The 25097-nt window shown below is 38.6% G+C and overlaps 1 protein-coding gene across 3 annotated transcripts in view; it reads left to right on the top strand.

Moving 5' to 3' along the window:
- ZNF385D (zinc finger protein 385D) overlaps positions 1–25097 on the top strand; it is a 445996-nt gene that overhangs the window by 256567 nt on the left and 164332 nt on the right. Inside the window, exon 1 of one of the 3 annotated variants that reach the window (XM_075052177.1) lies at positions 12552–12811. The exons of the other annotated variants lie outside the window; for them this stretch is intronic. Within the exon in view, the coding sequence (XP_074908278.1) occupies positions 12790–12811 (22 nt within the window). The 5' untranslated portion in view covers positions 12552–12789. Of the gene's footprint in view, positions 1–12551; positions 12812–25097 lie in introns of those variants that run through there. 3 annotated transcript variants of the gene reach the window in all.

Below are 25097 nucleotides of genomic sequence, written 5' to 3'. Positions count from 1 at the left end.
ACATAATGAACAGAAGACCTTTTCCATTATTAGCAGGACAGCCTCCTCCTGACACAATTTGGGTCAAGTTCACTGCAATGTAACTTCCATAGTCTCACTGAAGCTATACCAGGAGAAAATTACTCTTTTGTCTTGTGGGAAAAAAACCTCAAACCCAAAATCCCAAACGTGTAAGTGAACACAGTGTAAGCAATATGTGAGTCAGTGCTTTCTTACAACATAGTAAACCATTTTGTTTATATTCTTTCAGCAGTATGAGAAATGAGTACAGGTTTTATGTACACTGCTTTCTCACAATTGGTTTTATTGTTTACATGACGGGGGACAGTGTGAGCTGAATGCTGCCCTAGAGTCAAGAGCTCCAGGGGTTCAGCCTTTTTACTGTCTCTGACTAATCTCTCTAATTATATTTTAAAGCCACATTCCATCTGCAAAACAGGGATATACTGTTTCCCATCTTGTAAGATCAGCTAGTTGAAAATGCAACAGCTCTTGCAAAAATATTCATGTTATATAATAAATGTTGATGTCCCTTGATCCTTTTGTATTACGAGTGCCTCAAGTCCGGTAAATTAGGACTTCATCAGTCAGGGTACAGAAAGATTAATTCTGTGAAGCATATCTTGGCACTGGTGGAAGGACATCTCAAAAGGTGCCAATGTTTTGCTGTTGATGAGCGAGGTTCATTTAGCTTGCTGAGTTGAAAGGGTCTTTAACTAGAATTAAAAAGGGAGAGAACTATTTGGATAGCGATGCTTCCTACTGGAGAATCTTTACAGTCAAACTGCCCCTCTTGAAAGGATTTATTTGTTCCTTAACAACTTCATGGTATGACCCCTGACTGACAGTGAAGTGATATTTATAGTATTTAGCCAGTCATCAGAAATGACTAATCATGCCTCCCTTGGAATGTACGTGCTTTGACTCATGTAATATGCTCTCATTATCTCACAATTTGGTATCTCTGATATGTTTAAAAGTATGTACATATGTATAGTAGTGGTGTTTAACATCTGCCTTTCTTAAAGTTCCATAAATTAAATATTTTGTGATTTTCAGGTAAAAACAGTTGCACCTCCTGTTGTGTCCCCTTTCAATGTAATAGGTGTTTCTTGTTCAGTCAGTCACTCTTGCATTTGTCATTTTACAAAATCTTCTAGCAGGCTTGAATGTACGTAAGTCAAGGAAAAAGATCAAAGGCTAATCCATTAGTAGCCTCTCAGATCTGACCTTCTCTTAGAAAATATTCTATGGAAAGTTTAAAATTACTCTTTACAAAAGGCCAAGAGACTGTAGCAGAAAAACTGTGAAATACATAGTATGTGCAACAGCAGGACTAAACCAGTGGTTTATCTGCTTCTCAACTGGAAAATCAGATTACGTAGTCACATAATATGTAAAAAACAATCTGTTTCTTTAAGGCTGTTATTTGTATATTGCTAGGTATTACTTATATATAACTTTCTTCTAAAGAAACCCTGAAAGTACTCATCATAAAATACTACCTGAAAGCCTCTAAACTGTGCTCTAAGCTTTAGGCTTATCTGAATCTCTTTAATTTTGTTTAAATTAAAAATTATCTAACTCCAGTGAAAAGTCAATAAATCAATAATATTTTTTAAAAAAATGTATTTTGCCTCCCTCCATTTTTCCCAGCCTGGCACCTAACATTTTATTATTTATCAAAAAAATACCTATTAGCAGGAACCTATCCACCAATTTTTTGGTAAAGTTTCTGAGTCGGGAAAATTGTATTTTAACATGTGCTTGCATTTTTTTCAAAGGAAAAAAACCCCATAGTAGCCTAATAAGTAGCTTACCTGGATGTTGGGGACAGTTTTAATTACTTGTTTGTCCTGATTCAGACTAAGGCATTTCCCTTCAGTCTTCCCTATCCTTGGTGACCCATTGACACAAGAGCGCTATCCTGAAGGCGGTCTTTTACCATTTGTCCTAGTGGAGTCCTTATTTGTAGATCTAAACATTCATAGCATCAGACAGAAATTGATAATATCACAAGCTTATTAAAGCACTCGCCAAGTGTCTAGGAGACAGTAGTCCAAATTCTTGTAATGAATGGATGAGGATGGGTAATAGGAGGTAGAGCATTTACTGTGGAACCGTGGATATTAATCCTTGCATAAGGCAGATGAGCCTTGGGTAGCCTGAAGGACTGCTGGTTAACCTCCAGCTGGGACTAACGTGCTCATCTTTCAGGTGGCTCCAATGGACTTCTACCCAGTAGAAGACCCTCCCCGAGGACCTTGACTAAAACTGTTGTTCTTTCTTATTCTTCCCCTATGCATTGGTTGGGCTATTCAAGAAAGATAGGGAAAAAAGTTTTCTAACCTGACTAGAAGAGTTATGAGGCCCAGAAGACAGAGGTGTAACCACTTATGACAAATTTTTATGCCCTGCAGCAACGAGCAGGAACCCACTAGGACTTTACTAAGGACAATTCCTAACACTAACCATACTGTAACCTGCTAAAATTTTGACCATAAATGTCTCACAGAGAAAGCAGAGGATCTGCAGGTGAAGTGAGCATAGCAGTCCAGCATACCATCATGTATCTTCATGAAAAACTCATCTTCTGTTCTGCTATTTGCAGACCATTCCTCAGTGCTGGGCAGAGATACAGACCCCTACAACTCTACAGCCGGCTTTTCCTCCTCTAACACCCCCACACTGAGATGGCGTTGGCATAACACGGTCGTTCTGTCCAAGATGAGTTCCTCAACAGTCAGTATGCTTGGAACAGTTGTCTCGTATCTACAGGGTCCAGAGACATATGGCCGGGGCTTTCAAACCTAGCTGAAATTCTTTCAGTTGTTAATGCTTTGTAGGAGTATGAAGTTAACCTATAATGTACGCCTTCATCTGTGGTATACTGTTCGTCTATATAGTGCAGAGAAGAAAAAATTCTGTGAGGTAAGGACTTAGTCCAGTATTTTACATCCATATTTAGGCAACTGGAGTAACTAGGCTTTTTAGAGGTACTGAGTGGCAAACTGACTAAAAATCAAGTCACTGAATTATCTAAAAATAGCAACAGTACTCTATTTACGCTATCATGTTTCAAAAATATTAATTTCCTAATTATTTTGGCATAAATACAATTGCAAAGTATTTGTATTGAGACGGATTCTGAAAAGTGCATATTGGAGAGAGCTTGGCTTTGGGATACAGTGCAATTGTTCAGCTGTGGGAAACAGTCAGAATTACTTATAGGCTGCTGTTATGGCAGGGTTTTTTCAAACCAGATAATTAAATTCAGAGGTATGGCAGATCAAAAGGAAACCGTACAGGAAAAAGATGTAACAAGAAAGTCAGGAACAGATACAGACAGGAGTTTTTTGCTGTACATGTCGTTCTGAATTAGAATGGCAGGAGACTCTGTCAATAAGATCAAAAGGCGGGAACAGAGACGAAAACTCTCCTTTTGCTGTTAATTATTATAAACCAGGTAGGAATGTATTTGAACACTATTGGCAGAGTGCTAAAAAAGCAGTAACTTTCCACCACCACTCCCCGCTTCTTCTGGGAGAAGAGTACTGGAGCATTTGAAATTTAAAAGAAATCAATTGTTTCTGGGTGATTTTAACATTTTTTTTCTTTTCACTATTTACACTAAATGGCTATATCATCTACCACTCACTCTGTGACATGCTCCCATTTTTTTTTCTTAAAGGTAAGCATGATTAGCATAAATTAATCCACAGGGATTTTAGTGGAACATGGCTATTGTAGGATGCCAGCTTGGTCATTCAGGAGTGGTACTTTCCTCTGTGCCAGACATTTCTGAGACATTTTTTACTTTGGGGTTTTTTTTTGCATAGGGTGAAATATTGAGGCACTGCATGATCATTTAAGAGCCCAAGAAATTTTCTCAAGCACTGGGGAAGCTAATGTTATAGTTAATTCCTTAGGAGATAATTCAATTCTTTTTGTATAAATGTCATGCTGGTTTCACTTGCAGGTGTTCTTCATGTTCTGTTCTAAATTGCTGCACAGTGTTGCTGAGCACAGTTGGTAGTTGCTGTGATGATCCCAGATGGAGCTGAATTTCAATGGGTATGAGTGATCTGCAGGGGTCCCAGATCTTTTAAGAGGTTTGGAAGCCTTGGCTGGGATTCAGCTCGCGTTTCTCAGAGTATGTATTTTTAAGTGTGTGTGCATAGCTATCTACAAGTGAATTAGGTGTCTAAGTTCCACTTTTGATCGGTGAAATTCTAGTCAGTATAGTTAATGGAGCTTGGAGAGCTACTTGGCCAACGAAAGTTGGTGTCCACTTCCAGATGTGACAAAGAACTCTTCTGACTTTCTTGACTGTGATGGGAAATTAGACATCCAGCTCACAGGTAGGCACCCACATGTATACATAAAAACTTAGGTGTCAGTCTCCGAGTCAAATCCTACTTACAGTGAGATCTACTGTGGAAAAAATAAATATCACTGATATTTTCACTTCATGATGATTCATTTCTTACACTCTGTTGTGAAGCTTGTGTGGAACTGTAAAATGTTTACACATGGACATGCGAATCAAATTCAGCGCTAGTGTGAATAAAAACAGTATCAATTTTTTCTCATAAAAAGTTGAACACTAAGCTGTAACTTGCATCTTTTTATACATTCAAATTAGTGCCTCGTCTCCTGCCATTTTGTCCTCCTCCCCTCTTTGCATGGCCGTTTCTGATGGATTGCAGCTTACTCACCTTTGACTATCATTTCCTTTGATAGCAACGTGTTGGCCAAAATAATTTTTCCTTGGATATTAAAAAGGAATTCAAACACATCATGTATGTTTTCTATGAGATTAGTTAAACTGTTTTATAGTCATTGGAGATGAAATTTCTCCTGCCTATCTGTAACTGGCTGAAAGTTCATCATCTAACCTAAGTTAAATGTTGATAACCCTCTCCGAGTCCGTGGAATGAGAAAAGTACCTGCAGAGAGGGACTGCTCTACTTCCTCTCCGTTAACAATTTACCATGGGATGAGTTCCCCGCAGAGGCACCTGTAGCACTGGCTAGTTTAGTTGAGATGCCTCCTTTTTAGATAGTTAAAGCTGGATGTGCCCTAAGCTCCTGCCTGTTCTTAGTTCCAGATGCGGTGCTGGCACCTTGCAGACACTTTGCAGCAGCACCTGAAGCATCTCAGCTGTCCGAAGCAGGAGAGCAGTTGTAGTGCTGTGCAGCTGGCAGTGTTTGTGTCCCTGCCTGGCTGTAGGACTACGCCGCAGCCTTGCTCACTTTGACCCAGTACAAACCCCAAGCTGCTCTGCACCCACTCACGTTGGGACTGCATCTGCTGGCATTTTCCTCTTGCAGTTATTTATTGAAATCACAGCTCGGTGCCTTCATAATCACTGGGAAACCTAAAATCATACTGCATTGCTACTTTTTTTTTTCTTTTCATTTTTGAACAGCTCTGTACAGCATCAAGAAAATGAAGGAGTGTTGTTTCATGCCCGTATCTTGAAATTTTTCCATTTAGGGACATAAGAGTGTGGAAATTGATTTGATTATATTCTATAGAAGCAAACAGAATACAGATAAAATCTTTTATGTATTTTGTGTTTCAAGATGTTTTACTTCTTAAAGGAAAATTGGGAGCAAACTGTTTTGGAAGAAAACGATAGAAAGGCTTGGAAAGAAAATTGACGCTTCCTTAAATAACTAGAGCTCACCAGGTGACTAAAAAAAGTAATTTCATGTTCAGAAAATGGAAAACTTTGGCTAAAAGTCTGTTCTAATTCACCCACAAAATAAGGACAGCAACTAGAAATTAAAAAGCCGCTTGGATGAAAATGATAAAAGAGGAAGTGGATACTAATCAATATAAATGAGAAGTAAGAAGTATGGAAAAATCTATAGGGAAAGCAAAAAACAGGAAATGAAAAATCTGTGGTTGGCAAGGCAAAGGACAATAAAAAGTTTTTAGTGGATTAAGAACAAAAATCCTAATAATATAAGCCACTAGATGGAGATAGTAAGATTGTTACGAGTGATTTGAAAGAGCCACATGAGTGTTAAATAAATATTTTTATTCTGTATTTTGAAAAATGCTTGATACTGTCCTCATGTCATGAGTGTGCTGAGGCTCTTTCCAAAATGCCTGAAAGAAAGAAAGGAAGATGTCAAGCAGCAGCTACTTGGACTAAAGACTATTTAAAATCAGTAGGCCTGGATAACTTTTTCACAAGAGTTCTAAAAGATTTGTTGAGAAGATCCCCATTTCATTGATGTACCTTCTTGAAGGAAAAAAAACACAAAACCAAAACCAAATGGAAAACAAACAAAAAAAACCTCAAACAAAACACAAACAAACAACCCCCCCCTCCAAAAAAAACCCCAACCCAAACCACCCATGTGAAATCATAGGGGAGTACAGGGGTGCTAATGATTTGCTGGTATTGAAATGTAACTGATACCTATGCAATAATTGCATTGCTATCATTTCTGAGCAAAATGAAAAGGTGTCTAATTAATAATGCATTAAAATTTAGTTATTTTAGTTTAACTGAATATAAACAGGCAGTTAAAACAGGTAATATAAACAGACCATTTCACTATGTAATACCTGGTTTTGTTACTTGAGACTTGTCATTTGATTGATAAAAATGATTTTAGAAATCACAGATGTGCATAGTTTTGGCCACTGTTTTCTTTTAAACAAACGTACTATACAGCAGAAGGCATGTACACATCTGTTTAAGAAGGGGTTAATAGACAGATCCTCTACATACCAAATTTAGCCAATTCATGGTACATTTCTGACATTACAATCAGAAATGCAAAATGCAGTTTGGACTTACTAATATATTGCGTCCTGTAAATCAGAGAGGGGGGGGGGGTGTGGATCTAGAGTGCAAAAGCTGTATAGAATTTGTCAGTGCAACATCTGGATTTATAAATTTAAATTTATGTATTACAGATTTATAAATTGTGAGAATACAATGCCTAGATTTGGCGATGAATCTTAAAAGTTATGTTGCAAAATTGTAGAAAGTGTTGAAAAGATGGACAAAAAAAGTGAAATGCTGACTAGTTTTTTCACCTCACCAAGGGTAGTGATGGATTGTCTACATGTGATATACTCAAACCCCATGTTAGTTAGGCAAATTTTACTGAATGCAGTACAGAAATAAAATTACAAGGGAAAGAGAGAGAAAGGAAGGACTATGCATGTTGGAGTTGAAAACAGTTCCAGTTTTCATTCTTTGACTGAAAAAATTAATAGATTTTGTGTGTGTGTGCAAAAAATATCTTTGACATGGACTCAGACAAGCTTCTCAGTCTTGTCATCTGCTTTTAAGACCGTCTTTCACTTTAAAATTACGAATATACATAGGCCATGAAGCTTCTGCACCAGCTGTGTATTCATTCACATTCATTATCTTAAATCTTGTCACATGCTTAGGAGCAAAAGATGACAGGAGTGGGCATTTAGTAAAACAAAAAACAGCAATAGTGCTTAAAATGTCAGTTTGGTTTTATGTTGGCAGCATTCTGTTTGTTTGTTTAATAACTATCCATATCCATGGGAAGGAAATTCAGAAAAATATGACCTTTCAGTTGCCACATGTCATCTGTGTTCAAACTATCAAATACTAGAAGTACTAGCTTTAAGCTTACAAAACCACATATTGTTGCTATTTATATTTCTTAAGCCTCGTATGTAGAAAATCCCAGTTGCTTAAAAAGAACAGTGCAAGTACTGTTATTGAACTGATAAAGTCTGTATGGCAAAGATTTGTAAAGGCTCTCAGAATCAAAGGTGAGTCTTTGTTTACCTCTTGAAAACACTTTTATAGGAGGTTCTGGTTAGCCATTTCCAATGGAGAATGGAGCAGTTGATCAGATAGCAGCTAAACTAATGAAAAGCATCATGGAAGTGACAGGAAGATTAATTAAGTTCCTCCAGTTGTATTCATGTGTGGCGGTACAGAGTTCCTTTGGGTACTGCTGCAGTTAAATGGTATTCATGGTGACAAATATTGCAGATTTCCAGAAGTGACACTTCTGAGTCAAGGGTAAAAAACACATTTGGTAGTTTTAGCCAGTGGAGAACGTGCAAAACCAAAGATGAGCTTCTATGTCTAGTTAAAATATACAGACGTAACTTGCTCCTTCCTTTCTTATCCTTTAGTGTAACCTCAAGAGATTAGTAATGAATCACAAAATCTGCATTATTGTGTAGTATGTCTTAAACTACTCCAGATGGCTTAAAAACAAAAACAAACCAAATTTCTGGCCAATGTATTTAGTATATTTGACTTGAGGCACAAAAATATGTGCATTTGGAAACACTTTCAATTAATTTTGGAACCTTATGAAACTGTGGCTTGTTTGCTGTTTTTTATTTCTGCACTGTGGTTACTGTAGTACTAATAGGAATGAAATATCTGCAATACATAAATTTTCAAATTGTGTAGAAGTTCTAACCCTACTTTACCTTCAAGAGTCTTTTAGTTTTGGGGTGCTTTTGGTGAATTAGTAGGTCAAGCGTGATTTGGATTGCTTCTCTCACTTTATTTTCAGAAACGAATACAATAACAATACTTTGTTTATTCTTAATAGCTGTCTCTGTACAGTAGATAAAATTTATTTTAGGGAAATCTGGAAACTTTTCAAGTGTATGAGATCTTTTAACCTACTACACATGATGCATAAACTTAAAATGTTGTGTCACTAGTGTATTTTGTTGCCTACTATTACACTTGTGCCAGCAAAGAGTCCCTCGATATGCTTCTGTGTTTGCAAGAGAAGGTTTGTGGTCAGCCTCACTAATTGAAATTCATCAAAGCCAACTGGTAGGAGTCTGGGTATAAATCTAATATTAGTTGTCTCCTGGGAGAGTTCAAGACTGGAAGAGAGTTTTCCAGGAATCCTAGGGAATTAACTGGGTGCATTAATATTAAATATTAATTGGTCTCTGCAACAGACATGCCTGCAAGTGGTTTTAATACTTACTACGGAGGCATTGTGTAAATCGGTGTATAGATAAAAATCAGTAGAAAACGTAGATAGCGCAGCTAGTTCATGAAGTGGCCTTCTGGCTCTAGACCAAATCAGGCATGGGGGGTAACCTGTAGTTTTCCCAGCTCTGGAGAAATGTAAGGTATGTGCTCTACTTCTGGGATGTGTACTCTCAGCTTGCTTTTTGTTTATTCTAAGGAGGTAATGTCTTGTGCGGTAGTCTGCGTTTTGAAAATCTGCCCTTTTTGGCAAACCCTTTACCAAAGTGGGGTTGTCAAGGTGAGGAAAGGCAGAAGAAATCAAGGTGGAGATTCTGTTTGGAAAAAAAAGGAGGAGGTTGTTCGGAAAGAAGATTTCAGGGAGTAGAAGCTACTTCTAGTATTAGAAATAAGGGTGTAGGGTAGCTGTTTTAGCAGAAGGTGCTTTTTTCATGTTATGTTTATGCTACTGCTGAATCACGAGGGTTCTGGGGGTTTGTTTTTATAGGTGAACCATGCATGAAAATATGATAATTTTGCAGTTGACCTGCGTCTGTAGCAAAGCTAAATGCTGGTTAGCCTGTGCTGGCTTGTCGATGATTGAGAGTTTGCACCATGGGCTGACATCATGGGCTAATTTGCTCATTCATTCTGCACGATCCTGCATGCCTGGACTGGGTCTACTCAAGTCTCCAGATGCACAGAAGTGTTTGCTGCTCCTGACTGTGCTTCCCCACAGTTATGTTCAGCAGAGTCCTCAGTGCTTGAGTTAAAACACCAGCCATTTGGGATTGCAATTACTAAACTAATCCTTGCTTTCACTAACAGTGACAATATCTCACTCTGGGAATAAAAATCATTCTTTGTCCCTTGCGTCGAACTCTACTTCTTTTTGCAGTTTATTAATGTTGTATGTGTGTAAATGAAAGCAGAGTTTGGCATGGAGTACGTGAATTTGGGCTGTGAAAGCTTTCCAGGAGAGACCACCAGTGACTTTCCCTCCTACCTTGCATTTGTTCCATAGTTGAAAAGCAAAGAAATTAAAGAAAACTTCTTGTCTTAGTTCCTCTTTGGCTACTTTGATTGTATGCTTCTTGTAAGAATACAAATAAGATGCAATAAGATGGTCCTGATTGTTTTGTATCCTAAACAGCAAAACAAAATTGGAGGTAACATTCTGAACCAAGTGGTGAAGAATATGTCGGTCTATGTGGCACTTTGCTGTTTATGCTTCCTGAGGAGCTGACCTGCCACCGGGCTCCACCAGATTTGTATCATAACAGAGCAGCCAGCTCAAGAAGGGATGTTTAAAGGCAGCATGGTTGCTGCCTGACCCTTAATGGTGCTTCTACACAGACACGAGTCATCTGTACCCCGGGCTCTTGGCTGGCCAGCTGATGGCACAAATCAGCAAAGCGTATCAGCTGGGAGGAATGTCAAGAGTGGAGGTAGCCTACATCTCGCAGGGTCTGACTCCTGGCAGAATGATCCTGAGCTCTTCTGTGATAAGGTAAACACAGCCTAATAGGCAAATGCTGGGCTCGGGTGCAGACTGTCCTAAAGGACATCACGCAGCGTCTCTGCAAAAGCACTTCGGAGCTAGCAAAGGAGCTGAAGGATTTCACAGCAAATTGATTCTCTGAGCTTTTACCCTTGGTGAAGGGAGGGGAGGGAATGCTTGTGCTGCAGAAGGCTCTCATAGTAGCTTATACCTACTGCTCAGAGTGGCTCAGCTGAGGTATCTTAAACCAGCCTTTTAGGGTAGTATTTTCGGTAGTGAGGTGTCCTTCCTTGTACAGTAGAAGTGGATGAGCATTGTAATGATGAAGTAGAGGAAAGGAAGGTGCCATGAATACCCTCTGTTACTTGTTGTCCAAACCCTCTAGTTCAAATGCAGGCCATGGTTTGTAGACAGCTTCTGTTTATTCCCCAGGGGTTTTCTAGATGGTTTTTCTTCACTTTGATTTAGGATTTGTTCAACTTTAAGTTGCTGTTGGTCAGTTTGAACCACACAAGAAGTCTTGGTCTTCCTCCCTCACACACTATGGCCTCAAAGCATGCTCCTGCACTATGTGCTTTTTAGTTGTGAAGCAAAGGTTATTTGGGAGTTTATCTGTGTACTAGGTATCTCTCATTTCAGGCATGCCTCTTCCTAGGGGCAGTTGGAACAAGAAAGGGCACTGAGAAGAACGTAGAACTGTGGGACTGCCAGTGAGGGGCAGGATGGGACAGGACTTAAATTCATGCCTCAGTTCCCCCCGTCAGTGTTTAATCTCAGTGACTTGCATACAGGTAGCATGAAACCTCGTGAGAGCAATGCTGCGTAGGGCTCGTGCTGAGAGATGTGTAGCAGTGATGCACACCAAGGTTATTAACTCTTCTGCTGCAATTGGAGCGTTCCTTGGCTGCTGTGCTGGTGGGATAATTTTGCCCTAAGTGATTGGACCTCATCACTTTTTGAAGTAGAAAAGTGTGGAGCTTATACAAATAAGTGGAGCTTTAAATGAATTATACCTGTCATCCTCTTTCCTGTAGAATGAAAACATTCATCCCATTAGATCCTATTAGAAAGAAACAAACACTTCAGCATACTGCCCATTATTTTTTACCTTTATTTAGTTTATTATCAGTGATACATGCCAGACTGACAGCAAGAAACCGATACTCTCTATTGATTCATAGAACAGACCTAATACATGCACAAATACAGACTGCATAGTCTTCGCCATGCTGCCACACCAGTGTGTGTCAGATCCATGCAAAGGTACTACCTGTATGTGGTGGAGAGTATTTCAATATTTCTTTGGTCTTTCTTCCCCTGAAGTTGCTACTAGTTTGTATAGCAGCAGGGACTGTGTGGGGACCTATTTACAACAAACTTAGGGCCACTCCATTTGTCACAGAACAATAACATAGCTACCAGCTGCTAATGACTTATCAACCTGGGCCAGAAAGGAACTGGAGACCTGGAGGGTGAAAGGTTGTAAATTCCATTACAAATCCTCACTGTCATATATCTCCCATCCTAGCGATTTGTTATTCATGCGAAGAAAACGTAGTTTAAAAAATCAGTTCAGCTCTAGTGAAATTGAACTACCTATTTGCCAGTTGCTTTTTAAAAATAGAAACAGACTGAGATTTATCCAACATTTGGATTAAAAACATTTATTGAAATGGACGTATTGATTTAAAAAAAAAAAAAAAAAAGTCGTAGGGGGGACATGGTCTTGCAAAGTGCCAAGCATCTTTGTCTTCTACTGAAGTTGGGGAATCAGGGCACTCGGGGCTTCTCCTGGAGCCTGCCCTTCAAAGAAAAATACACTAACAATATACGCTTTGTCTTTCTCATTGATTATGTAATTGAGCACGTTATGTCACTGAAAGCGTTTGCTGCCAAAAAAAAAAATAGAAAAGAAAAAAAAATATGTACAATTTTAGAAGGGCTTTTTTTTTTTTTTCCAAGCCACCGTTAGGTTAACCAGCATATTAGAGCACGTCGTTGCGAGCCCGTTAAAGAAAAGATCTGTTTGTAGTACTCTTAGTCCTGATGTCACAGGCACAGCAAGGACATCAGAAGGAGGAGTCAGATTACAGTAAGAATGGGCAGTGCAGCATGCAGCCGGAGTAAACGCTAAATCAGACAGGAATTGTATCGGGGATAAGACTGCCTGCAAAGCGCTCATCCTGAGGAGGCACACTGCTCACTCACGCTTCTTGTGCTGGGAAATTTCCACATAATGTAGAATGAAAGAGCTCTGTTTTACATGTCAGCCCTGTGCGGGAGCTAATGCTGAATACACAGCGGTGGGATCCTGGCTGCATGATTAATGAGAAACATAATGTATTTTGGTAAGTGTTAACTGTGATGTAATTCTGCTTCTGCTCACATTATCAATAGGAGTGATTATTATATATTTCGGATTCAAGAACATTTCGTGCTGGCACGCACCTAAAACTGACAACTGGGGAATCCTGTCGGCTGTGCAGTTTGAAAGGATTCCATTGTCTGGGAAATTTTCTCTTTGAGTGGGCTACCGCGTAGTTTTAGCAGCTTGAAAAATAAGCTAGGTAGGATGAACTCACCCTAGGTTTGTTTTAAATGAAGTTGCATTTCATCTGCCGAGAGGGGATGAGAAATGGTTGTGAGGCATGGGAAGTTTTAGACGAACTTAATGTAATGGACGAGCTGCTACTGCACTGTCTTGTGGTGGGGAGGCACAGTAAGCCTTAGTATTTCATTCAGCTTTTAGTTTGAAGAATTCAAAGATACAAAGGCAAAACAATGCTTTATTTGCAGTGCTGTGTTTGCCAAGTACTCTGCATTATGCAGATCACCAGTGTGGGGTTGGCTCCTAGCATACCACAAAATGCATATTATTTTAAGCCTTTAGAGGTCTCGGAGCCGTTAAATATTTGTGCAGAGTTTAGTTTTGTTGCTTGATGGAAATCTTCCTTAGGCTTACAGCTGAGCTGGCTGCATACCCTAAAAACATGCTGGAGCATAGAGCTGTGTCTAAGCAATGGAGTGCTGCAGTACTGGTCTGGGATGTACAGTTGCAATATAATGCTGCAAGTTAGTGCTGCTAAATAGCAAAAAAATAAACAGAAAATTTGGTGGTGTGATGGAAAAATTCTGTTCTTGTCTACTTGAAATCTCATCTAGCCTCAGTGTTAATTTATAGCTGCATAATACTTAGAATGAACACAGAGCGGAGAGTTGGAGGATTTCTGGGACATTCAGCAGCTTTCTCAGTTTCATTAAATATTGAATCAGGAGTTCACTTCAAGCTTTAAGTGAAGAACTTTTGTAACATTCTGAGCCCTGTCACAAAAGCACTGTGCTTTATGACATGCTAAGCATTATTTTCTTATTTTCATAAAATTAAAAATATTGGGAGGGTGGTGTAGTGGTGTTGTCTTTAACAGTGAAACCCATCAATTATGAAAGCAGATTGATTTTAATGTAAACTATCCTAACAGGAAAAATATAAATTGGCTGAGTTGTCAGAACTATTCAGAGTCCCTTTCAAAGATAAATTTGCAATGTTTTCTCTTTACTACATTTTCCAAAGACTGAGGAAGAATAGGCAAGCATTATAGTTTTAGGTTTGAGTAATTTGGATTAAGACCTGTCACCATTAAAAATGTGGCATTAAGTTAAATTTTTGCTCATTTCTTTTTGGTTATTTGTCTACCTTTAATATCATTGCAAGCGCAAGATGGGTTTTCTTTTTTCACAGTCAGTTTTGCAACAATTGCCCGTGTGACTAGGATTAGAAGTTATGGCTTCCTGAAGTTATATGAGTTAGGGTTTTAGGTATATTTTAGCTGTATGGTACCTAATTTTATAATTTTTTTCTGTCTATAATTTTCAGAAACATGTAATGGCGATCAAACTTTTTTTGGTGTTACTTCTTTGAAAAAATACGAACTGCCGTTTTGCATGCTTATTTGTTTTCTGGTGCAACACAAGTTTTTAACTGGAACAAACTGGATTGTGCTTTCTCTCTGCTTTGTGGGAAATTTCACTTCTGAGAGCAGAGCTGAAAGTTTCTGCTAGGCAGGTTCTCGGTCTGTTTTGTTCAGTCTGAAACTTCCTTTAATTTTAAGTTCTAAATGAATGTTCTTGTTTCTGTTTTTTGCATAACAAAGCGTGAGCTAATGGGGATAATGTTTACCTGTTTGGGTGGGGAGTTCTGGGTGTTTTCCTCCTCTGTCTGTGAGAAGCCAGAAGGCTCCTAATCTCACCTGTCTCTGCTGTAACACTTACTGCACAAGGCAGTATTGCACAGAGCCAGATGAAAGCTTGACTGCACACATCGCGCACCTACTTTGACTTAAAATTGCTATAGCCATCACGTAGACAATATCGGAATTTCATATTTTCTGAGGAAAAAAAAATTCCTTTTAATATTAGTAAAGAATTCTGTGGTATTTTTTTCTCTGTGCATATTACTATTGGGCCACCGAAAGAATAGGAAGGAAAGAAAAAGAAAGCATTTCTGTATGTTTGTAAGCATCTTGCCTGTTTTTCTGGGCTTTCTTGTCTAATTGCTGCTGATGTAAAGTGGCATAGTGGGAACACATGTGTACAGCATTAAGGTTGAAATAAATACTGAAATAATTACCATGGAAAGTAAGACCTAACCCTTTGAAAGTATTCTTTTTATAGAGCAAGTATTAATGGGTGAAGTGAGTTTCTTAACCATCAGAGAGAAAAGTTGCTAAATTCAGGAACTGGTCATAGCGTTTCTTGCTCTCTTTAAAGCTCTAGCCTCCAAGAAGATTTTGGGCTGAGATATTCTACTATTCTACTACATTCTACTATGTAAATGCTACTATTTGAGCTGAGCCTTCAAATAATTAGACTTATTGTGACCCTTCTAATTGCATGAGCCTTTCTTTTACTTTGCACCAGAATTTTGATGGAGTGGTATCAATAACTGCTAATTTTTGCTCACCGTGCTGCGCTTTAGAGTTTGTTGTTTGGTCACCGTGGATACATTTGTTACTTACTGTATTGGTTTTGCATTCATCATTTGGAGTTGAACAGAAATATGGAATTGTAATAACAATAATAAAAATCCTACAAAATGATGTAGTGTGTTTACAGAGTAAGCCAAAAGCCAATGAAAATAATAAATCTCTGTTAAGTGTTTTAATAGGTAGGTGGATGTTTTGCACTTGAAAACATACATACCTACCTACCCCAAAGCAACTTTTGCTTGCGTTTATCATCGAGTTCATAATTTAGTGTAAGATGAAGGTCAGTTGGCAACCGTTCTCAGCAGCTTGAGAGGAGGAGGAACGGTGGGTGGCTGTCAGTGCCACAGTGCTGATGTTGCATGCTGCTAACAGGGGACCTCCTCTAGTCCTGCTCAACGCGAGGGCTCTCCCGTGGCTGGTGGTCACAGCTGGATGCCGCCGCCTTGACCTTCAAAGGTCCCGCCAGCCACTGCTGCCTTGGCTCGGCCACCTCGCCAGCGCTGCGCTTTCCTCGGCCTGGCAGCGCGGGTGGCTGGGGGGACCTGGCTCGTCCTGCGAGCTCGGTGGCCCCCGTGGCCGCCCCTCGGGCTGGGCGGACGGTCTGTTCAGGTCAGGTGGAAAGCGCTCTTCGCTGTTCGGGAGGGGAAGGGGGAAAGCTTTTGGTGTGTGCTGTGCACCGGCGGCGTACGCGACGGTCGTTGAACCAGACGAAATACTGCAGTGATATTGCAGTTATGGGACAGCGAGCACCGGTCCTGAGGGCTCGGTAAACCCTGACTGGAATTGAGAGGGAAGCCAGTAGTCCACCTCTACTGCCAAAAAATCACTCCCCTGCACACCCCCATATGTTGCCCTTACTGAACAAGCACAACCGAAAAGAGCTAGAATTAAAATTTACAAAGAAAAGGGGAAAAAAAAAAAAAAGAGAACCTTGTACCTTTCCATTTTTTTTCTTTTTTTTTTTTCTTCCCCCCCATCCCCTGTGAACCTATTACTGTTTTAAGTAACTTCTGTTCTCAATGTTTCCTTTTACATCATACAGGATATCTAATATATTGGGGTGGAAATGAATATCCTATGGGATAAAATAATAGAACTGTTAAGGGGGAAAAAACAAAGAATTTTTGCCTGAAAATGCCATCAGGTTTCTGTTTGCATGTTGGTTGTTTTCATTTTTGGTGGGTTTTTTTCAGTCCCTGTTGTAGAGTGTAGTAATTCATCTGCATACACACTACTATTCTGAGTATCACTTTTTATAACAAGAATGCTTTCTTGTAGAAGAGATTCATGCTGGATGAGTCATGGAAGAAAAAAATACCCCCCCGCCCCCCAAATCTCACCACCTCTTTAAAGAAAACACACATCGTATCAACCAACCAACCAAAAAAAACTGTTTCAGCAGTTTCAGTGAAAATATTTAGTTGTCACTGGTTTGGTTTTAGGAGGTTATATTTTCTTCTAGGTTAGACACTGCGGAGGCCTTTCATAGCATTTCTGTTCATTTAAGGCAGAATGAATTGGTGATGATTACGCTGTGCTTTTAAAATGTTTTGAGAAACACAGATACTGGATTGTTAACCGTTTTATCACCAGCCATCTGCAATAAGAAAGTGTAGTTAATATATACTGGATGCTGTACATGACAGAAGAATTCAGCTGAGCAAGCCAATGTATAGGATCTTGAAATCTGCGGGAGCCTGATGTTTATACTTGGAACATTACAGCCTCCTGGGCAGTGAAGTTCATATCTTGAAGCACTGAATAATCATTAATGCATGTATACATAATAACAATAAAAGAATCCTGTTTGAACTCACAGAAACTGCTCTGTGCTAGATTGTACCCTTTTAGATTCTGTTACAGAAACTGTTCATTTAAAATACCTTTAAATATATCCAGTATGTTGCCATAAATAAAGGGTGATTTCACCATTTCACGCACACAAGAAGTCATTCCCAGTGTTACCCTTCTTGTGGGTGGCAGAATTGCTCCAACACCAAAATCAGAATTAATGGTTTCTTGCTTCATTAGAGAAGATTAGATCACAGTTGCTTCAGCTGAAGGTCCTTTGACAGAACGTGTGTGTGTGCGCACACGCGTGCACGTGAATGTGTGTCTGTACGTATTTTAATTGGGATGACTCTGGAATCTAATCCTGCATCCCTTCTTATCAAACGCCTTGCTTCTGTTAAGAAATGAAATGTTAAGTAGAAACCAGATTTTTTAAATTTTCATTATGATGTCATGCCTCTGTGCTTTTTCATTTTTTTTTCCTAAAACACAATTCAAATAAATTATTTTTATAAATTATTTTAAAATAATGAGAGCCTTTGAGTGCAGAATTATCTCAGAGTCATATGGCTTCTACCTCTCTGAGCCTGTGTGCAAATATCCTTCTGTATTATTTTGATTTTGTTTTATAACCTGGTGGCAGTTCTAGAAATCCTTGCAATTACAAAAATGTTAATCAGGTTACAGGAATCCTTTCAAAGCTTTTGCCTCTCATTGCACTAAAGAAGATGGTGGCACTTGAAAAAGAAGAAATATATTTGGGCTTGATAAAGGAAATATTTCAATTTGGTATTAGATCATGAAAAATTCTTGAAATACAGTAGAGGTCATACAGGCTTCAGTTTTAAAAAGGGGTTATTACATGTAATATACTGCAAAGATTAGTTTTGCAGCTGAAATTGTGTAGATGATTGGTAACATTCGGAGAAAATGCAGCAAAAGAGGTTGGCTAGAAATACGAAAGCCTGAAGTGTCTGAGACTCTACTTGAATCAAATTGCTGAGGTTGAAAGTGGGAAGAAGCTTTGCTCTGTTGTAGGGCTGTCATTATATGGCAAAGCCGTGTTCTGTCAGTCAGTCTGTATTCTCAGTGATTTTTAGCAACACATTTCACCCCTAAGTAGACTTTGCAGAAAAACCTAATACATGAAGCTACATTATTGGCATGCTCATATGTTTAGACCTCCTTGCCAACTTTGTGACCACTTGTTTCAGTTCACCAGTCTGATGCTCATGAACATGTTCCCCTCAGACAAATTTTTTTGTTGTTGTTTTGTACATATGCACCATAAAGAGTTACTCCAATCATAAGCATGGTATGACAGCTTAAATAAGTTGGCAAGGGTCTGGATCAAATGTGAAACAAGAAAATGCAACTGTAATTTGAAATTGGAATTGTGAGGGAGGCTTTTATGAAAGTTCAGTTGCTATACACCCTTGTCTCTCGTTAACATCTGTGATAATACAGTTCTGTCTCTTTTGATTCTTAAAATTATATCTGTTTAAAACTTTTTTATGTTTGAAGAAAAGGTAAGACATCTTGAGTCCTTATCATCCAGAGCATTTAAGTAAAAGCACTTGTCCTTTCCCTAGGTTTTTTGTTTTGTTTTGTTTTATTTTTTTTCCCTTATTGCTGCTTTGGCAAAGGTCACAACTGTTTCAAAAGTTGGGGTTAGATCAATCTATTTCTTTTTTTTAATACCTCAGCTAGCTGGCTGAACCAGTTGTTTGGAAATCAAGGGAAATTTTTTCATCACTATGGGATCAGGTCCTGGCTCTATTACCCAGCCAACTAATTTACTCTGCTTTATAGTCCCTGCAGATTTCAAAATTTAAAACCATAATGTACCACTTGCTTTTCAAGTAAAGCTTGAAAAGCTCCTGGGGTTTGGTAATGTATAGTATCTTCATCTCCGAAGCAGTTACAGGAGATACAAAAATGAGATTGACTGGGAGTGTCTGTTAACTCTGGGTGTATGGCTGTTTGAAATTTTAGCATATACTTAGGATCTCAAAGGGCTTTGGCTCACATTGGTAATTTTTATACTGTGCATTGTTTACGTGTTCTGTTTATTACAATGCAAACTGGCAGTCTCCTCCCCAGTTCTCTCCTTCAGAAAACAAGATAGACCCTAAAAAGTGGATTTATATTAGAAAACCGTCTCTGAATATTAAAACTGCTTTCTTAAGAACAAAGGAAAAAAGCTAAGCTTAGTTTATGCTTTGATTATTACCTCACAGTGGTTCTCTTATTTATTTACTTTTATGCTTTAATTGAAAAAGCAGATGGACAGTAGAGTTCATTCAAATGAAAGCCGTGAAAATTTTCTCAGCTTCTTTTGTTCTTGTTGACCTTGTTTATTCAGTTTGTTTACTATGGAGTGTAGTAAGTTATGAAGACGGAGGGAGATAATGGCTGTGTTTTCCAATACTGTTACCCATAGTTGCGCTACGGATCAATATTGAATGCAAGAAAAAAAAAAGAAAAAAGTCAAAAAACACAGAACCTTGGCAAGATCTGCAGTTGTGAATGCACAAGGAAGGAGTAGGTGGGGAGGAAGCCAGTCTTCGCACTGCAAGCAATATCAGTGCTCTTCTTGCTAAGCCAAGTCATTTTTCAGGAGCGACCTGAGGGTCTACTGTCTCTGTAGTGCAATGTTTAGCAAATTAGTTTTTGTTTGCTGGTATTTACCTGTTATAGCAAATCCACTCACCTCCTGTCAAAATCAGCCATGTATCAGGAGCATTGAGTTTGCCAGATATGTGACAATTATACAGCAAGCACACCGCTCCTTTGTTTTTCTATTAATACTGGTAAATTGTGCTGCTGTGAGCAGCAAATTTTTCAACAGTGGAAGTTGTGTGAGTTTGTCTGCTTTTAGGTAGCACAGAAAAAACTAATATCTTTGCTTCAACCCTTCATGCAGCATTTGTTATTTTTGGTAGCCATTTTTATTTCTTCAAGAAGGAAAACCAAACAGGCATACATAAAACTTTACCTAATCTTCTATTTAACTTTGCAATTCCTGTGTTTGTAAAGGATAAATTCTAGCAAGTCAAACAGGCTATAAATGTTGTGTATGCTTATGTAAAAATACATTTAAATCCTTTCCCTTTTTGTCTCCCTCTCTGACTGAGGGCATGGCAGCCACATGAATATGGGTGCTGTAAAGCCTTTGTAGTGCCTCATTTCTAGTATCCTTACATGTTTTTAGTGCTCAAGACATGATCTAATCATTTACAAACATTTGTCTCGCCAGTCCTGACCACAGTCTGTCTACCTTGTAAAACTGGTTGTTTAGTCCTCCTCTCCACATGCAGTGCTAGGGCAGTTGCACTAACCTCCTAATAACACATTTAGTTTCTGTTGGCTTAAAGCTTAGTAGCACTGGGTACTTGGAAATTGCATTGGTCTGCATGGTATGATTTTTCTCTCCCCTTTCTTTCTTTATTAAAAAAGCTTCCGAATTAGCTCCTTTTCTTTTCAATTGGGTTGAAGTAAAAATTTTTAATAAATTTATAGATTCCCAGTGGTTTTCCCTTTCTTCTTTCTTTCTTTTTCTTTTTTCTTTTTTTAAATCCTTTGCAGTATTTTTATAGAACATAAAAGATACTTTCTTACACAGGTCCAGCTGACAAACCTACTCAATGCTAATTAGCAGCCCACCATTTGGGTTCTTATGGGTTCAGTAGCAGCTGGACATCTGACATATCTTTGGATATGCTGTATAGAAAGTACAGTGCCTTGCACAAATACATATCTATGGTCAGATCCACGTATATGAGGCGAGTGTCCTTCATATTAGCATTTAGCTCTACACACTCTTAACAGTGCATGCAATAGATTACCCTCCCAATACATGCAGGTTTTCAAGGTAAAAAGAATCAGTGGCCTTAAAGAGGGACATTGCTACACATAAATAGCCAACACAGATACACTCCTTTGCATGAATGAACTTACAGAATGTAATAAGTAAACACTGAAAGGCTGAAAACACATTAAAAAAAACCATCAAAGCAACCCTTGAAATCTCTCTAACAATATAGATACAAACAAAATGTGATTGTGGAAAGTCTTAGGATGTGTGAAATGTATATAAACTCTGTTGGCAGAGAAAGGCAGGCAGACAGCAGGTAAAGTGCTGTGGCATGCTGGTGCTGCAGCAAAATGGTACTGGCAGCACCACCCTGCACAAGCACCCCAAGATGACCGAACAAAACTGCTCTGTTTTGCCCATAGTGACTAACTGGAGGCAAATTTGTCATCACATGCTATCATCAGCACAGGGAAGAAAATTTATTTAAAGAGCCTGAAATTAACCTTGTGAAGGCAATGAACAATGATGCTACACATCACTGTGGGCACCCAGACAACTCTACAGATTTTAGGAAGATAATACAGATGTGTAGAACATTAATTTATTTTTATTGCTTATTCTTCTATGCCTTGATTTTTTTTTTTTTGTAAGTTAAATATATCCAAAAAAATCAATGCAGTGAGGAAAAGCAGCACAGAACTATCTCAGGTAGACAGTCTTTGATGATACTTAGCATCGAAAGAACTTTAGCAATTAATACCCCTAAAATATCTCTCAGTTTATTCTAGCAATGTTCATGTAATTTGTATAAGCTTTGTGTCCATTTCTAGTAAGAAGATTTCTTCACGGGAATATTCACAAAGATAACAATTGTATGATACTTTATTGTAATTTATTAAAGGAGTTTTTATGTTAAAAGCTATGCCAGCACATTTTCAGCAACTCAAAGCTCACTTCAGATTCATCTGGAAACAGTAATAGTGCCATCTGACCTCAGTATATAATCAAATGAATTGTGAATGTTTTATATCAAATATCTGTTTGAGAGACCCCAGCTGAGCTAATATCTTCCAATCACAAAGATAACAAGAAATAATGTTCATTCTGAATTCTTATCCCTTTCTAGGAAGCTCACAGTAATAGATGGCTAATGTTGTTAGAGAATGTTTAAAATAATAGATAAGAAATCTTTCCAAGGTGCCTGTGATAGGCAGATCCCCAGTTTTGCAGGTTCTTCTATCTATATAGCCAACTTCAGTTCTAGTAAATAATGTAGGGAGCTGATTTTGATTGTATGTTGGTTGAGGTAATACTGACAGTTTGTCTGAAAGACGTTGGGCGGGTTTTGAAATCTGTTGATATAATGTATGTATGGCAACTGCTAGCAGGTACAAAAAAACCCAACTCTTGCAAGTTCAAGAATCTTTCAGCAAAAATTGAGCTTTCCGCACCCATATTGTTTTTACTGAGTCAGATCTGTTCTTCATAGGGAAGGAGGAAATTTTCAGAAAGTAATTATTATTTGTAATGAACTGTGGAAAGTGTTGAACTGTGTTAATAGATTTGCTTGAACTCAATTTCATTTACTGGACCTAACATGCTGAGAAACTTCCATGGCCCCCAGTAAAGTAAGAGTTTCAACTGTGCTAGAAATATTAAATCAGACCTAGTCTAATTAAGGTAACTGTCAAATAATTTGTAACAGTTGTGTTTAATATCTCCAATAATTTCAAATGTGAATTAAATGCTCTTTAAAATCTTAAATTGATCATCAGCAGCATAATCAAACTTTGGCAGCCACTTGGGCAGCAGGTCTGGTGGTGGAGGACGCCGGCATGCCCAGCAGCATGGCCTCCATGCGTTTGCTTCTTCCTCACCCACCACCAGCCTGGAAGTACAGGAAGAAGGATTTATCTGTTTGGGTTGTAGTTCCTGCTCAAAGAGTTGTTCCCTGTCTCTTTGCCAGAAGAGGCACTGGATGTGATGGAAACATGAGCTTGGGCAGTTGGATAATTTGAATTGCATTGGCCTTGCATGTGGAGCCCCGCTTATGGGAAGATGCACCTGCCAGAGGGAACATGCTGCTAGAGTAGCTCTGCATAACCTGTGGAGACTCCACCAGTTCCCTTGTCCACCTGAGCTTTGATGGTTTCCATAGAAAGGCTCAGGAATTAACAGGCAATGAAAACTATGCTGATTTTTTGTTTTTCAGGAAGTGGTTTAAAACCACCAACCTCTTTTCTAGAAGCTAGCAAGCAGCTCTCAGCTGCAAACAAAATATAATCATTATTGCTCTTATTAATTTCCATCACCAAGTCATCAATGCCAATAATGATAATATGAAATTCTTAAGTCAGCTGAACTTTTTGGTTCTATACATCCCTAAGTTCATATCAATTCCTATTCTTATTTAAAAAAAACAACAACAAACAACAAAACCACCCCCACCCCCCCCCCAAAAAAAAAAAAAAATCAAAAAACTTCAAGCTACCATGACTGTCCTTTTTAGGTTTACATTTGCAAGTTCATCTGTGTGGATAGGATGGGGGCTTGCAAACTTCCCTGATTCTGTACAAGTTATGTAGAGTATCTCTTAATTCACAGTAGTCCTATTTAAATTCTATTCAGTTTCAAGGGGGCAACCTCTCAAGTGATTTGTTGAACTGGCATGCCTTTTTTGTCTCATTAAGGCACATTATTGGCAATATCATTAAAGAGATCAGGACAATTCAATGAATAGTTTAGTAGTCTATGGTGATTCTCCTCCAGTTAACAGACTCTACAATAGTTAAGCAGAACAGCAGTGGTAAGGAAAAGCTGAGGTTCATTCTCTACAGACACCCCCAAGCAGAGGAGGCTTAACATTTTTCTTAGAGCATCATCTCATACAGCTCTCTTGAAGTTTATGACCACAAATCATACCAAGCTATCATTTCTGTGGGTTTGTAGCTCAGCCAGAAAAAGCTGCATGTGGGAGAAGCTCATTTCTAGTCTGGAAGTTTTTAACATTTGCAGTTGTGTGCCTGGAGCTGGTGAACGGACATGTATTAAAATTGTATATGGGTAAGAATTTCTAGTGACAAGGAAACTTTAATTTGTAATTAGAATGTCAGTTTGACTTTTGAATGTGCCATTTTGGAAAGGCCAAATAACATTATACTGTTATAATAAATAGCAAATTTGAAATTTATAGTGAATTTTAGGGAGAAAGAGATAAAATCTTATACTAAATCATCTCTAGTAAGAGGTCATTGCCCATGCAGTTAAAGCAAGAGCAATAACTTAAGAAAATATTCTCAAAAATAGATTTCCATGCAGAAAATATTGAAAGGTTTCTAGTCCCCTTAGGTGTGTATGTGCATCCACTGCCTTACCTGTTTTTTTCAGTGTCCGGTAGCCCTCTGAGAAACAGCTCATGCCACCTTTTCCTAGCTTTCAATGAGGAGAAAGAATCCTGAAATCATGTGAGGTGGCAAACTTAAGACCAAGGGGCTTTCTAGGAGTAGTCTTTTAGGCTTTTTTTTTTTTTTTTTTTAAAATTGGGCTAAAACTAGCTTGCTTACATCTGCAGAGGAAGTTCGAGGAAAACACCGAAGGCTCTTATTGATGCAAGAAAGATGTTCTGGTGGGAACCAAATTCTCAGCTTATACTTGCAAAAGCAAGTGGCCTATTCTCTTCAAACTATCAGACACTGAATTAGGCTGACTTTCTCGGTCTCTTTTCACTGTTCTTGGGTCTCCACCAGCCTTGGTAGTCTGAGTCTACCAATTTAGTAGCATGACCAGACTTGGCCTTGGTAATGCTCTACAAAAATCAGTGTCAAACAGCGCACAGTGCGGCAACCTAAACATGAACTCTGCATTGCTTTCTTTCGTCTCTCTGCTGCAATGTTATTTTACATGCAACTTTAAGCACTTCATAACAGTTCTGTTAATACGATTAATGCTTGACCTCAGACACAGAGATCCATTTTACTTTTACCACTTCTGGAACTGCAAATACTCATGTAGCTGAACACCTGAGTCATTTAATGCTTTCTG

Source organism: Buteo buteo, chromosome 2, assembly GCF_964188355.1.
Source record: "Buteo buteo chromosome 2, bButBut1.hap1.1, whole genome shotgun sequence".
NCBI classification, from domain to species: Eukaryota; Metazoa; Chordata; class Aves; order Accipitriformes; family Accipitridae; genus Buteo; species Buteo buteo.
This window is presented reverse-complemented; position numbering and strand designations above follow the sequence as displayed.